General features: G+C 42.2%; 1 protein-coding gene across 1 annotated transcript in view; it reads left to right on the top strand.

The window, feature by feature from the left end:
- Window positions 1–7,103, top strand: part of LOC105474558 (glucagon like peptide 1 receptor) — a 43,362-nt gene extending 36,259 nt beyond the window's left edge. The window contains exon 13 of the mRNA XM_011729347.2: window positions 769–7,103. Within this exon, the coding sequence (XP_011727649.2) occupies window positions 769–936 (168 nt within the window). The 3' untranslated portion in view covers window positions 937–7,103. The remainder of the gene's footprint in view (window positions 1–768) is intronic.
- Window positions 7,104–16,065: the final 8,962 nt, after the last annotated feature.

The raw sequence follows: 16,065 nt of genomic DNA, 5'->3' as shown, positions 1-16,065 counted from the left end.
CTCAAGGGATGGGGGCTCCACGGCGTTACTTGGATTTGTCCCTTTCTGCCCCAACAATCTGGTCCCCAAGCATCTGCCCTCCTGAGAGGCTTTTCCTGATGGGGAGGCCAGAGCCCAGCACAACAGGGATCCTGGCTGACTGACCTCCCTGGGCTGCACCCAGGTCACTGCAGAGTCTCTCTGGATGGCATCAGTTGAGAAGCCCTCATTGGCTGCCCCTTCCTCCCTGCTGTTGCTCGTCTCAGCCGCATTCCTTCCTTCCCTCCCTCCTCCCCTGTGAGGTGCTGGGGCCTGGAGAGAAGCCCTCAGGGAGTTTAGAAGGGTCTGCTGTAGACACCAGGAAGGCTGGGGGTTGCTGTCCCCCTTCCCAATCATCCAAGCTGAAATTGGGATGTGTACTGTAAAGACAGAGTCTCTCTTCTCTCTCCCATCTCCTGTCTCCCTGCGTTTCACCCTCCCTCTCATTCTCTTCCGTTAAATAATACTGTGATGGATTGTAAAAGGTACTTAGCTGAATCACAGAGTTTAGAGATGGAAAAGACCAATTAGGTCATCAAGCCGATCTCTCTCCCGAGGAGATGCAGAAAATAGGAGGCAACAATAAACAATTTTATTGGGATATTAATTTAGGCGCCCGAAGGCCTTGACTTGTGTCTCTTAATATAATGCAGTGGATTTCTTCCCTTCCCCGCTAATGTAACAGTGGGGCCATTTTGTGAGCAGTTGGTTTGCAGGATGGCTTTTGTTTCCCTCCTTTTCCCATGGAAGGTCCAGTTGGAATTTCGGAAGAGCTGGGAGCGCTGGCGGCTTGAGCACTTGCACATCCAGAGGGACAGCAGCATGAAGCCCCTCAAGTGTCCCACCAGCAGCCTGAGCAGTGGGGCCACGGCGGGCAGCAGCATGTACACAGCCACTTGCCAGGCCTCCTGCAGCTGAGACTCCAGCGCCTGCTCTCCCTGGGGTCCTTGCTGCAGGCCGGGTGGCCAATCCAGGTGGGAGAGACACTCCCAGGGACAGGGGAAGGAAGGGACACACACACACATACATCCTGCTTTCCCTCCCCAAATCCATCAGACAGGTAAATGGGCAGTGCCTCCTGGGACTATGGACACATTTTCTCCTAGGAAAAGCAGCCTCCTAATTTGATCACAGTGGCGAGAGGAGAGGAAAAATGATCGCTGTGAAAATGAGGAGGATTTCTTCTCATGAAGCCACAGGCCCTTGGGGTTCCCCCAGACAGAGCCGCAAATCAACCCCAGACTCAAACTCAAGGTCAATGGCTTATTAGTGAAACTGGGGCTTGCAAGAGGAGGTGGTTCTGAAAGTGGCTCTTCTGACCTCAGCCAAACACAGAGCAGGAGTGACGGGAGCCTCCTCTGCTTGCACCACTTGGGGTCACCACCCTCCCCTGTCTTCTCTCAAAGGGAAGCTGTTTGTATGTCTGGGTTGCTTATTTCCCTCATCTTGCCCCCTCATCTTACTGCCCAGTTTCTTTTTGAGGGGCTTTGTTTGGGCCACTGCCAGCAGCCGTTTCTGGAAACGGCTGTAGGTGGTGTTGAGAATGAGCATTGAGAAGGTGCCCGCTTCTCCTCCAGGTATTTGTTTTGGTGCCTGCCTCTGCCATGCCCAGAGAATCAGGGCAGCCTTGCCACCAGGGAGCCCAGCCCTGGGGTATGAGCTCCCAAGTCTGTTTTAAAGACGCTCAAGAATCCTCTGGGTTTCATCTAGGGACACGTTAGGAATGTCCAGACTGTGGGTGCAGATTACCTGCCACTTCCAGGAGCCCAGAGGGCCAAGAGAGACGTTGCCTCCACCTCTCCTTGGAAATACATTATCTGTGACCACACGCTGTCTCTTGAGTGGGAATTTGGATACACTCTCTAGCTTTAGGGGATGTGACCATGAAGAGACTCTCTTAGAGAAACCAATAGTCCCCATGATCACCATGGAGGCAGGCTCCCCCTGTCTTTGAAATTCCCCCACTTGGGAGCTTGTATATACTTCATTCACTTTTCTTCATTGCTGTGAACAGTCTGTGTGCGTAAATGGACAATTCCGATTCCTCCCATCTAGTGGAAATGAGCGGAATCATGGTGGTTGTGGTGGTGTTCGGGAGAGTGCAGCAGTAATTGATTTGACCCACTCACACTTGGAGCTAATTAAGGTTTGCCCTGCCTGCAGCCTCCCCCACAAATAATGAACAGCAGAAAGGCTGGGTGGGGAAACCTACCAATTCTGTCCCCAGCCACGGTGAGGAAGCCCCAAGCCATGGTGACACACAGCAGCACTGCAGATACCCAGACAGCCAGCCATCCTAGAGAGGCTGGCAAGGAGTTCGTGGCTGCAAAGGAAGCTTTTGGAGCAAGAGAGAGCTCGCTCTTGGGCGTCAGGACCTCCGGGGAGAGCAGAGGGTTCCGACGGATTCCTTTATGAGTCGGTCTCTCCCTCCCTTTTAAATGGTGGGAACCCTCCCCCAAACCTTACCCCAGACACATTCTCCTGTGCCCCTCAGAGAGGCATGTGATGTGCAAGGAAACTAGGATATTAAACACATCAAGCAGAAAATTTCTTATACTTCAGCTTCAGTGAAGTGTTGTCTATGTTAATAGGGAAGTTGAACCTCGGGCTAAAGAAAGGAATTGTGTGGATGGCTGCCTTGACTGAGACAATATGGGCAGGGGGGCATTCCTGCTTCCCCAGAACAAGGGCAGGCTTCCCAGTGGCACCCCTTATTTGCTGTCTCTTCATGAGGGTGGGCACCAGTGGGTTGATGTGGGGCACAGCTCTGGTGCAAGTGTTTAAGTTTTGGATAAACTGAGGATTTTGAGAATGATTATTACATTACATAGCAACAAAGAAACAGATTGATATAATCTGTGTGAAATAAATTGCTGAGAAGAGGGATTGTAGGGAAGAAATTGCTTAGTTAGGCACCTGGGAAGCTCAAATCATTTAGTTTAAACTGTAAGTAGAGTTGTCTTCCCAACTGGAACTGGTGATTCCTGATTTCAGAAGGCTCGTCAGACCCCCACACCCAAGCCTTTTAACATGGAGGAAGTTTGTCTTTCATGAATACATACAAGATATCGAACTGAAGAAATCTTTGCTTTGCTCTAACCCCCGCTCCCCACGCCCCCCGAAGCTATTAATAGTCATTCAAATGGCACTGCACTCTTTCCAAGCTCTCCTAAGCTAAATATGGCTCCAACAGGTCTGGGAACTATGGAATGCGATGTACTCTGAAATTCCACCAGCTGTTTACATGCCTGATGCCTAATGCCACACGCCTGGAGCTTGCTGAGAACTCTCTCGGCTGCCTCTGTCCCGGGGTACTATTGCTGACCAACAGGGTGTAGGTGCTGCTTTTGTTTGAGCTTTGCAGCCACAAGGTCTGATGGCTGTTGTGAACAGCAGTTGACTTCAGCACTCTGGCCAGCTTCCTCAAACTTGTGTGGGGCTTGCATTTTGTCAACTTTTCTTTGCCATTTCAGTCTTTCAAGCAGCCGAATCACAGAACTGAAACAAACCACTTACATTGCAAAGTTCCTTCCCTTTAAAATGAGTTTCTGGATTGCAGGGATGATTTCTGATGGTCTTAGTGCCTCATGCTGTAGACCACATCGTTGGAGCTCTGGGAGACTCTGAGCAGAGAAAGACCTTGGTGATCTCCCCTGGCCCAATCTATAGGATTGAGGAATGAGGCTTGCAGAGGTGGCTTGCCCAAGGTCACAAAACCAGAGGGTGGTTGAGCTGGGCCAAGACCCAGACAAGCCCTTGTCTCTCAGTCTAGTGAGGTCTCTGGGAAGGATAGGTGAAAACTATAAATAGCTGTTCAAGATACTCTAAGTAAAAGTCAGTGGTGTTATCTGGAATTTCTGCTGAAGAGGAAACACAGCGGCAAAGGTAGACTCATCAGATGGTGAAAGTGTCATCTCCTTTGTAATTTATACCGGTGAGAGGAGGGGAAGGATGTGCTTTCCTGTTTTTACTCTGGTACTTCATTCATCCTTGTCTTAAACTTTAGAAATGAAATGCATCAGGGCACACATACGCATAGAAACAGCACGTGAGTCATGTTGGACAGCAATTCCAGCACTCTTTTAATGGATTGGCTTAATTTTTTTTTTCTGATGCCTCTGTATGTGTTTGAAAAGTTGTATTGATAGCCACACAGAGTGTTCTAAAATAGCCTAAAAGGTCTAGAACCTCCCCCTTTACCTCTTTAGCACTCTCTGAATTTGGAAACAGCTAGCAAATGGCAACTGTAGCCTAGCAAAGATGGCACAGCAGCACAAAGGGCAAATGGAGTCAACTCCCATCCATGCTCTGAAGGTCTTGGCCACTCTCATCAGGGTTGGCTGTGTTCTATCCAGCAGCTCACAGTCAGGAGACCTCTGCTCCTCAGTCCCTCCCATTTCTTTCTTCCGCAAGGAAAGAACATTGTGTGTGGGTGTGTGTGGGTGTATGTGTGTGCATGTGTGTGTGCATGCTTCTTCTGTGCATAACAGCATAAAGTTAGGAGATGATGACTCCAGAATCATCACACCCGCTGTGCAGGTCACAGGACCGCACACCCGAGGCTAGGAGTCTAAGTGGTAGATACTTCCTCTCCATGCGCAGACAGGGCTCCCATTATTTGCTAATGCCTGCGACGTGCTCAGGGAAGGCAAAATCTATTCCAAAGGTTTATTTTCCCTCTGTTGAACTGATTCTAATCTACAGTGCTGATCCTACTTTTGGTTCCTATGAGGCAAACTATAAAAATTCTCAAGTAAAATACAGAGGCTTAGTCTGCTAAGACACCTGTGTGAATGACGTGCTAAACATTCAGCAGAAACCAATTAGGATCAACTCTAACATTTTCCCCTCTTTTGTGGCTGGAGTGAGTTCCCCTGGGAAAGAAAATAGCCCAAGTGAGAAATTTATGCCAACCACATTACCATGCCCCTATACTGTTACCTGCTGGCCCAAATCAGCTCTCTGGGTTTGCAGAGGGCCGAGACAGGAAGCGTTATTAAGCAGTATAATTTTAAACACTTTATTTAGTGCCACAGTGTGTCTGCAATATCTATAACTACTTCTGCTCTGTCAATGAATACAGACTGGCAGGAAGCAGATAAGCATAATTGTTTTCCAATAACTCCCCAAGCCTCTTGGACGCGCTCTCTCTCTCTCTCTCTCTCTCTCTCTCTGTATATATATATATGTGTGTGTGTGTGTGTGTGTGTGTGTGTGTGTGTGTGTGTGTGTGTGTATATCTGAATCCCTCAGAGGAGAGAGTTTTCTCTCTTCTTTGGCCATTTTAGTCTGTTTTCCAGGACCTTGTCTAGCAGTGGCTCCATTTTTCCCCTGATGCATCCAACTTCCCTCCCTGCACTCCTCCTCCCCGACTGCTGCCTCAGGAAGAGGCGACCCTGCTGGCCATACTGTGAATGCTGTTCTTTCAGCTGTGACCAATTTGGGGGTGCAACTGAGAGTGAGAGGCTGTCAGGGTTGAAAAGGATGCACCTCATTCTACATTTGGATGCAATGAGGAGTGGGGCAGCCACCGGCTTGGATCCTAACTTACATTGGGTGATGCAACCTTTCTGATGGGGCCTGCCAAGCTCTCAGTAATTAGCCAGCCTAGACAATGTAGCATGACTAATTATTGCTGTGTCAAAGCAATTCAGGACAAGAAAAACATATCTAAATGAGAATGTTTAGATGTAGTAAGAAAAGACCTCTCACTACAGTTTGGAACGTATAAAAAGTTGAGTTCTTTGCAGGGGAGCCAATGGGAGCATTGAGGGAAGGGCAAAATTCACCCCAGCCAGCCAGTGCTTGATCTTGCCAAACAGTTCACACTTTACCTCCAAACCTGCAGTTCTAAGCTCCTCCCACTAAAATAATCATCACATCCTCAAAGCAGACAAACTCCAGCATCCCATCAGTTCTGGAGGGATTTGATGCAGACCTTTAAATGCACCAACAGAGAGGTAAGCCAAGCTCTCAGGAGGGACAAAGCTAGATTTCTATCTTCAGTGCTCTTGGGGGATGTTTGTTCTTCATGAATGTTTAAACAAGATCATTTCCATGTGATTTCCTAATGTATAAATTCCTGCAAAATATGACCAGTTTCTATAGGTAGCGAATGTGTAGGTCATATAATTCCTTGTACAGATGTGAATGGATGCAGGCTCTTTCCTAATTTGCCTTGTAAGTCAAATAAAAGTCTGTCCCTACTGTCTCTCTTGCTCTTCCTTTGTGAGAGGAGGCTTTCTGCAATGTCAATCCAGGTGACTCACGGTGCAGTGGGAAAACACAAAAGATGCCGTTTCCAGCCCAAGGAAAAAAAAACCCTGCTCATTACTCATACTGTGATTTTCATCTTCAAAGCACTCACCAAGTACTAATTTATCCATCGCAGCCTTTATACAGGGACTGCAATGTCATTTAATTAGAAAAGTTGGGTGGTTGAGTGGCTTAAACAATGACTGACGGCCAAATGGATGTGTATTTTAATTCCGCTCATTCATTCGATCTCTCCTGTCTAAATGAACTCAGTCCATTAAATCCATTTTTAAAAAAGTCATAAAAGCATAAGCTTTGTTTGCAAAGCAGCCACAGAATTTGAATGGAACTGCTGTTTAGAAATTCATCTTCAGAAAAATGAACTTTTCTCCAATTTAAATAATTACTCACTCTCCAGATTTGCAACTCACTCTTACAGAAAGGCAGAAGCATTGCAGATTCCCCTAATTCCCCCATCATTTCAGTTACACCTATTTGAAGGTCAGTGTACTTACCTGAAAGTATCTTTAAATATCCGCTTTTTAGATAAGCTGTGGTAATTGTCCCTTTCAAACATAAGAATAATTCTTACTCTAAGAGCAAGTTACACCTATAACCAACTCCTGATAGTGGCAGGTGGAACGTCTGTGTTTGTTTCTCTGCACCCATCCTGCTTTTGACTTAATTCCCACCCCTACTGATATTCTCGCATTTCTGTGCTCTTCCCCTTCCACTTAGCAGGACCAAAATAGAGGTTTTTATCCCCTCCCCACCTTTCAGGAAAACATCCACCCAAACCAATTAATGACCACCACATTTCTAGGTAGCTATTATGAATAATATAAATCAGGTAGAAGTGCACCTTCTTTCTCTGAGGTTGCACTGTGGCTTAATAAGGGCTTGACCTCAGCCTAAAGAAAGGGGGTTGGGGAGCTGTTCTGAGGCCTAGCCACTGGGGAGACAAATCAGAATTCTTGGCCTCCAGACTCATTCATGTTCACATGCAATATAAAGCCATATTCTAGTGACTACTGCCCCCAGATAGGGAGGACTGAGTTCCACATAGAGTTTGTGAAGGATCTCACTCACATGCCATTGCATATCAGCATTTTCAAGGTTTAAGAACTCCTGTCCCCTTCCCTCATTATCCTCCCAAAACCCTGTGCCATGAACATATGGCAGTTCAGTCTCTTTCAATCTCTGTCTCTGTCTCTTCCTCTGTCTTTCCTTTCTTCCTTTCTCCCTCCTTCCCTACCCATCCTCCCAACACATACACACAAAGAGAAAGACTGAAAACGGTGAGGTTTTCCCCATCAGAAGTAGAGAAATAGTTGGTGGGGCAGAGAGGGAGGGCTGGAAACCAGCAGCACAAGCTGGACTAGATGACAAATGTAGCCAGATGGTTGGAGAAGATGGGAACAGAGATCCAATATTGTGTGACTACAAGGAAGGAGTCAAACTGAGTATCCCCAAGGTGGGAAGGGTAGGTGAGGAAGAGAAGATGAAGGGGCCAGAACATAAGCAGATAAAGAAAAAAGAAAAATAGTAGACTGTTTAAATGTGAAAAAGAGCTGTAGTGAAAGAGGGGAGGAAATTGCAGAGGAGGAAAAAAGAATGAGAATTACAAGTGGCAAGTGACAAGGAACTAGGTTAGGAACCCTATCTCCAGTCAACGTTATTAACTCCATCTTCCATAAATCTGAGCTCCTTCCCTGTAGCGTTCTCTAATCCTAAGCAGTGATAGAGTATTTTCTTTTGTACAAAAGCTCATTTTAACTAACACAATGATTTTGGAAAGAGAAAAAGACCCGTGGCCTAGAGTGAATCCAAGAAGACTTTTATTTTTTTCGCACTGACACTGGGCACCAATGTGAGAATGAATTACTATGGCTCCCCCTCATGTAGGACGAATAGACCTTAGAATTTATTTGTGGTACAACCTCCAACTACAAACAAAATCAATAGCTGAGAATTACAAACACTGGGTAGTCCCATGCCGAGAGATGGATTGCCTTAGAGCTAATGCAGGCTGGTAACACCCAGAGGCGATTAGCAGGTTTTTGTTTTGTTTTGTTTTGTTTTAACTTTCCAAATCTTTAGGGTGAAAGAGCAAGGACTTGAGGCAGTAAATGATATTTACACAAAACTTTTTTTAATGCCGATGACCTAAGGTGGCATTAGAAACACACTTGGCAACTACACAAACTAAATAGTGACAACAAAAAGGCCATGGTTACTTTACTCTTTAGCTCCAATCTTTGACCATCTGTAACCGTTATGTACATTTCTGGCTGAAAAAAAAAAGGTGTTTTAGCACCATATTTTTGCCCTCCAGAACCCTTCTGAACCTTCAAAATTCCTAGGAAATTGAATTTACAGCTTTAATAAACCCCACTGCTACCCATCAATTAGATGCTACTTGACAATAAAATCATCCTCAAGCTCTTTCATCTTTCAAATCCTGGTGTTAAAAGTAAAGACTAGAGAACCCAAACCAGAGACACACACCAAAGCAAAGACATTTCCCCCTAGTTAAGTTAAATCAATGTCTTCCAATGGCATCCTTTGGAAAGGTACAGTTAAAAACACAGGCAAAGGCTGGACACAGTGGCTCATTCCTGTAATCCCAGCACTTTGGAAGGCTGAGGCAGGTGGATCATGAGGTCAAGAGATCAAGACCATCCTGGTGAACATAGCGGAAACCCGTCTCTGCTAAAAATACAAAAATTAGCTGGGCATGGTGGCGCCTGCCTGTAGTTCTAGCTACTCAGGAGGCTGAGGCAGGAGAATTATCCATCGCAGCCTTTATGCAGGGACTGCAATGAACCCGGAGGCAGAGGTTGCAGAGAGCTGAGATTGTGCTACTGCACTCCAGTCTGAAGACAGAGCAAGACTCTGTCTCAAAAAAAAAAAAAAAAAAAAAAAAAAAGATGAAAAGATTTCTCGTGTACACTCATCATATGAAAGAACCATGTTACATTAAGAATTATACTGTGTTGAAATATTCTCAGCTATCAAGAAAAACATCTATAACACCCCAGCTACATGAAGTATTTACAAAAACACCTAGAAATTGGTAAAGATTGTGAAGCCTGCCAAACAAGGTGTGGTGGTGCCACAAGTCCAAAAAGAATGCCACCCATGGGGTCTCAGAATCAGCTGTAATGGCAATGCTCTCACTCACTCTCCTAGCCTTGAACAACACCTGCTTCTCAAACACAGACCTTCCTTCTGGCAGGAAGGGCCCCTTACCTCTCAGGCTCCATGACTGAGTTAGTCTTGCTGTCACTTCTTACATGAGAAGTGCAATAGCTCTTGAGAAATTCTGTATCCACAGTGCAGATCTCCTGAGAGCATGCCAAGCTACCCAAACCCCAGTAATACCCCAAGTTACAGTCATCTCCATAATGAAGTGTGGGGCTCATGCACCTTCTGCATTGGCCGCCCACATGAAGAACAGCTTTCTTCAGCTGCACTAAGAATGATGCATAGATGTAGATTTCCAAAGGCTATAGCAGCAAGATCACAGAAACCTTACATGAACTTCAGAATCTGACTTCTCTCTCTTCCCTGGGGCTGGATCCTCCGAAGTGATCAGATCCTAACATGAATTTCCAAAATGATCATGTTTCTTCAGGAAATGTCTCTTCCAGGGCCCTTACTCGCCCTGCATTGCCCAGCCTTTCATTAGGCCATGAGGATTCTGGGAAAAATGCAAATTGCCTAGGAAATGCTCCTTTTTACAGAAATAGATTTTTGAAAATTATATATGGGGCAGAACCTGATATAATCTATGAGAAGAGCCAGAATAGCCAAAGACATTACTTTTTTTATTGATGAGGATCTAGAACAAGGCAATTGTTTCATACCAACCGGGTGCCATTTCACAATATGTTTGGCACTGCCAAACTCTGTCTAAATCTCAGAGGAAAAGTCATTAGAAGAAAAATGTTTAAAATAAGCTCTACAAAACAAAGTTATTTCTGTCCCTAGAGATGGTCCACTGTAAATGAACTGACATGTATATAAAGAATACTCTGCCTGTCAACACATATGCTTTTCTCTAACAGTTATTAAAATAAGATCAATATTATTAGTGAAGCAATAAATGAAATATTTACCAAGAGAGAAAGGGAGTAAAGGACATGGAGATATGGGGGTAGGGTGCTATTTTAGGCCGGATGGTCAGGGAAGGCCTCTCTGATGAAGTGACATCTGAGAGACCCCAGTGGAATAAGGGAGCAGGACCTAGGATCATCTAGGGGAGTGAGTTCCCAGAAAAGGCAACAGTCAAATCCCTAAAGCAGAAAGAAGCATATTTAGTTTGTTAGATCAGTAAACTATGGTTTACCACCTGATTTTATAAATAAAGTTTTATTGGCACATTCATTTACTTATATATTGTCTCTGGATGCTTTTGCTCTACAATGGCAAAGTTGAGTACTTGCAACAGAGACAGTTTGGTCAACAAAGCCTATTTACCAACTGGCCCTTTACAGAAAGTCTGCCAAACCACAATGTAAGATGAACACCAAGGAGGTGAATGTAACCTGAAAAGAGAGGCAGGGGCCAGATCACTTTGGGCCTCGTAGGATAAAACCACCTAAACAACCACCTACCTACTAAACAACAAACACATCCCCAAGAGATTAAGAGTGCAGATATTATTTACAAATTTGGGTTCAAAGGTTTCTTTTCACTGCCTCATTCTAGGGTACCCATCTGACCTCTGCTTTATTTCTGGTCCCTAGGGTTCTCAGCCTTTTTTTCCATGCGACAGGGACGTACGCATCTGAGAGGGTTCCAGGGACATATCCACAATAAGCCCAAACAAATGAGATTTAAGAAAATTGTCAAATGATTGTTCACAAATAATAATTATATGCTACAAGTTATTTTGATACAAATGTGATATTTTAAACTATATCATAAGACACAATGAAACTAGTGCTACAGGCTATATTTTCCAGCATTTTTTTTATTCAAGTAGAATTCCCCAGAAATGAAATGTATTCAAAGACCTTGCTAAGCAAAGTGTGGTCCAAAGACCAGTGGCATCAGCACCTAAAAGGTGGTTAGAAATGCAGAATCTCAGGCCTTGACCCAGACCTATTTAATCAGAATCCACAGTTTCATGAGATCCCCAGGGGATTTGGTGATTAAAGGTTGAGATCCGGTTTTAATAGGGATTGGCTTCTAATTACTCTTTTCTAAGAGATGGAAATATAAAATTTTAAATTTCAAAGAGGTGAGCCTGGTTTGTACTATTCGTGCTAGTGACAACCGAATACAACTGAAGTGTTTAATAATATGGGATTGGCTAAATAAAGGCTGGTACATTTATCCATACAGAAATATTACGCAGCTGTCTGTATAATGTAGGAGAATAACATGAGAATATATTCAGAGTTAATCATTAAGTGAAAAAAATCAATTGTAGATAGGACTAAGACTAAAAAAATGTAAAGATAGGACTAAAGAACAGAATATAAATGTTATAAACCTTAATGATATGATATAACTAATAAAATGAGGGAAGGAAGAGAGGAGGCATAAAAGGCAGTGTTGGCATGTGGATTTCATTATCAGGTCAAAATATATCAGTTAAGGCTGATAAGTAGTAGGTTGTAATTATATTTAAAGATATAAGTCAATCAATTAGTCAATAAATCAGTAGAACTGGGGTTTGAAAGATGGAGAAAAGTAGGAAGAAGATGGAAATATAAATTTATTACACTTATTTTTATAGGATATTAATAAACACTGCCTAAAAATATCAATTTTTAAGTAATCAATATAAAGTTAAAAATATAAACTTGAAATAGAAATTTAAACTTTCTAGATTATTGAAAGAAACACACATACACACAAACAAAACAAGCAAACGAAAAACCCAGAGACCATATGGTAAAAGAAGCTACCTAAACAGAATAATATAAAATGTGATGAGATAAGCAAGACTTTCATAAACATAAATAAGTTAAACTCACCTATTAAAAGAAAATATTCTCATAATAGATTATAAAAGAAAACACAACTAGTCTTTATATACAAGCAGCATACCTAATAAAAATAATTCAAGCTGAAAACAAAACTATGGGCAGAGGCACATGAGGCAAATGCAAACAAAAAGTAAGCAGGGCTTCCAGCCTTAATATCAGACAAAAATAAATTCAGGGAAAAATGCAATAAAGAAAACAAAGAGGGCTTTGCATAATGATAAAGGGGACAATCTATAATGAAGACCTAAAACTATGCTTTTTATACATTTCAAAATCTAAAAGTGTTAAAAAATAATATAATCTCATGAAAATCACCGATAAAAACCATAAATAAAACTATTAACAGAATCTATCAGCACATTAAAAAATAGTACATCACAATCAAGGGTGGATTCCAGGAATAAAAGGATGGTTCAATAAATAAATCTGTAATATTAATTGATTATATTAATTGATCAAAAAGAAAAACCATAAGATTAATGTTCACTACATTGAAAGGAGATTTTGTGAAATTCTACATCCATTCTTAAGAAAAACCTTTTAATAACATAAGTACAGAGAAGTAATTTCTTTTTTGTTTGTTTTTTGTTTTTTTGAGACAGAGTCTCGTTCTGTTGCTCAGGCTGGAGTGCAGTGGTGTAATCTTGGCTCACTGCAACCTCCACCTCCCAGGTTCAAATGATTCCCATGCCTCAGCCTCTCGATAGCTGGGATTACAGGGACCTGCCACCACACCTAGCTAATTTTTGTATTTTTAGTAGAGACGGGTTTTCTCCATGTTGGCCAGGCTAGTCTCGAACTACTGGACTTAAGTGATCTGCCTGCCTTGGCCTCCCAAAGTGCTGAGATTACAGGTGTGAGCCATTGCACCCAGCCCAGATGAGTGCTTTCTTAAGATTTCTGTTTGTCTATCTATCTATTCACCTACCCCAAAGCCAGGATCATGCTTAGTGGGAAATACTGGCACATTAAAGTCAAGAGCAAAACAAAGATATCATTGATTACTATTCTGATTTAACATTTTTCCAGGTGCTTTAGCCAATGTAATGAACAAAGAGAAAAAAATAAGAGGCATAAAAATTGGGAAAAGAGGCTGGGCACAGTGACTCACGCCTGTAATTCCAGCATTTTGGGAGGCCAAGAGGTGAGGATCACTTGAGGCCACAAGTTCAAGATTAGCCTGGCCAACAAGGCAAAGCCCCGTCTTTACTAAAAATACAAAAAATTAGCCAGGCATGGCGGCGCACACTTGTAGTCCCAGCTACTCGCGAGGCTGAGGTGAGAGAGCTGCTTGAACCCAGGAGGCAGAAGTTGCAGTGAGCCAAGATTGTTCCACCGTACTCCAGCCTGGGTGACAAGAGTAACACCCTGTCTAAAAAAAAAAAAAAAAAAAAAAAAAGGGAAAATAGGAACTAAATTTTACATTATTTGAAAAGGAAATAATTACCTACATGGCAAATCCAGGCAGATCAACTGAAAAACCATTATAATTAGTAAGAGAATTTGGTAAAGGACTGGTACAAAATTAATATACCAAAATCAATAGTTCTCATGCACACACACACACAACAATGACAAGTTGGAGGAAATAATAGAAGAAAAGATCTACTGACCTTAATAGCAAAAGATAAAATAACCAGGAGTAAACAGGAATAGGAAGATCAATATAAAGCAAACTTGAAAGTGCAACTGAGGGGCAGTAAAAGAGGCTTAAACAAATGGTAGCATACTGTATTCTTGAATAGTAAAACAGTAACTTACAGATGTGTCTTCTCCTTAAGTTATCTGTATAATGTGAGACCAATAAAAATATCAAGAGAAATTTTGGGGACCTGGTCAAGTTAATTCTAAAGAACACAGGGAGAAAATAAACATGTTAAGTATAAGTTTTAAAGAAGAAAGCAAAAATAAGAGTAATAAAGAGGTGTCTAGCCCATTCAGATATTAAAACACACCAAAGAGCTTCAATAATAAAAAGTGAAGTACTAGAATATGGAAAAGCTGTCAGATCAAAATAACAGATCAGAAAGCCCAAAATAGATACAAATACACAAGAAATGTGGTATATGATACAGATGGGTTTAAAATTAGCCTGAAAGAGTTGGGTTATTTAATAAATGAACCTGAGGGAACTAGTTAGATACCTGAACAAATAGATGCCTGAATAAATAAAGTTGGATCCGTATCTGTAACCCCACTCCAAAATAAATACTAGGTAGATAAAGAACTTAAATATAGAAAACGAAAGCAGTGGGTAAACATGGAAATTTTTTTGCCATATGACAAAAACCCAGGTCATAAAATAAAATACATAAATTTGACAACAAAAAATTTCTACACAGAAACAAAAACAGCAACAAGTTTGAACAAATTGAGCAAAAATATTTGAAATGCATAATTCAAAGAGCCAATTTTCTTCATTTACGAAGAGTTCCTAAATGAAATTTTAAAATTCCCAATAACTCAACAGAAATCATGCAAAGGCTAAAACAGTTCACACGTAAATACAAATGACTCATAAATTTATAGAAAGATGTTCACCCATAATAAGAAATTTAAATTAAAACTATGAGGTGCCATTTCACCTCTCAGATATTGGCAAAGTACAGAAGACAGTTGGAAAACACCCTGTGTTGGTGAGGATATGAGGAAATTGGCATTTTCATACATTGCTGGTAGGAATGTAAATAAGAATCACTTCTATGCAGGGCAACATCTATCAAACATTTTCAGTCAAATATCCTTTTGCCAGCAAATCTAATTCTAACAAATTATCCCAGAGAAGTATTCCCATATGTTGAAATGACATATGTACAAGGATATTCGTTGTACATTGTTTGCAACAACAAAAGATTAGAAATGACATAAATATACATTAATGGAGACTTGTTGAGTTACAATCTATCCATACAATGGTATACTCTGTAGCTGTGAAAAAGGAGGAAGCAGCTCTATTTGTGCTGATGTAATTACTAAGAAATATTGTTTGCTCAAAAAGCAAGAGGCACCCAATATTCTTTTCTGGAATTGCCTCTCATCAATTCCTTTTATTTGTTCCTTAACATCCAAGTCCTCAGAATGCATCCAAGCTTGTTATTCTCCTTCATGATTATCACCTTTCTCCCAGGTGGTTTTCTCTGACCAAAATGCTTTTTGCCCCCACCTTCTTTTTTGGGGGAGTACCTAGTCCTCCCTTAAACTCAGCACAGCGCCACTGCCTCCAGGAAGCCCTTCCTGACCCGTGATTTAAGACCCTCTTTTGAGGCTGGGGTCCTCGTTCAGATGACATACTCTCAGTGTGGCTTACCACACTGCACTGTAACTGTCTGGTTACTGGCTACCTCCCCCATTTGACTGTGAGGTCCTTGAGAAAAGGAACCTTGTCTCCCTTATATCTGTATGAGCCAAGTCCAGCACCAGGACTGGCAAAGTGCTGGGTTTACGCCTGTAAACCCAGCACTTTGAAAAGCCAGGGCGGACAGATTACCTGAAGTCAGGAGTTTGAGACCAGGCAGGCCAGCATACAGTGAAACCCCTTCTCTACTAAAAGTAGAAAAATTAGCTGGGTGTGGTGGCGCATGCCTGTAGTCCCAGCTACTTGGGAAGTTGAGGCAGGAGAATTGCTTGAACCTGGGAGGCAGATCGTGTTACTGCACTCCACCCTGGGGACAGAGTGAGACTCTGTCTCTCAAAAAAAAAAAAAAAAAAAAAAAAGGAAAAAAAAAAGAAAATTGGATCATGTCACTCCCTTACATAAAAACTTCAAATGCATACAAATAAAATTCAAACT

Source organism: Macaca nemestrina, chromosome 5 (genome assembly GCF_043159975.1).
Source record: "Macaca nemestrina isolate mMacNem1 chromosome 5, mMacNem.hap1, whole genome shotgun sequence".
Classification (NCBI taxonomy): Eukaryota; Metazoa; Chordata; class Mammalia; order Primates; family Cercopithecidae; genus Macaca; species Macaca nemestrina.
Note: the sequence above shows the minus strand (reverse complement) of the source record. Positions and strands in the feature narration are given on the sequence as shown.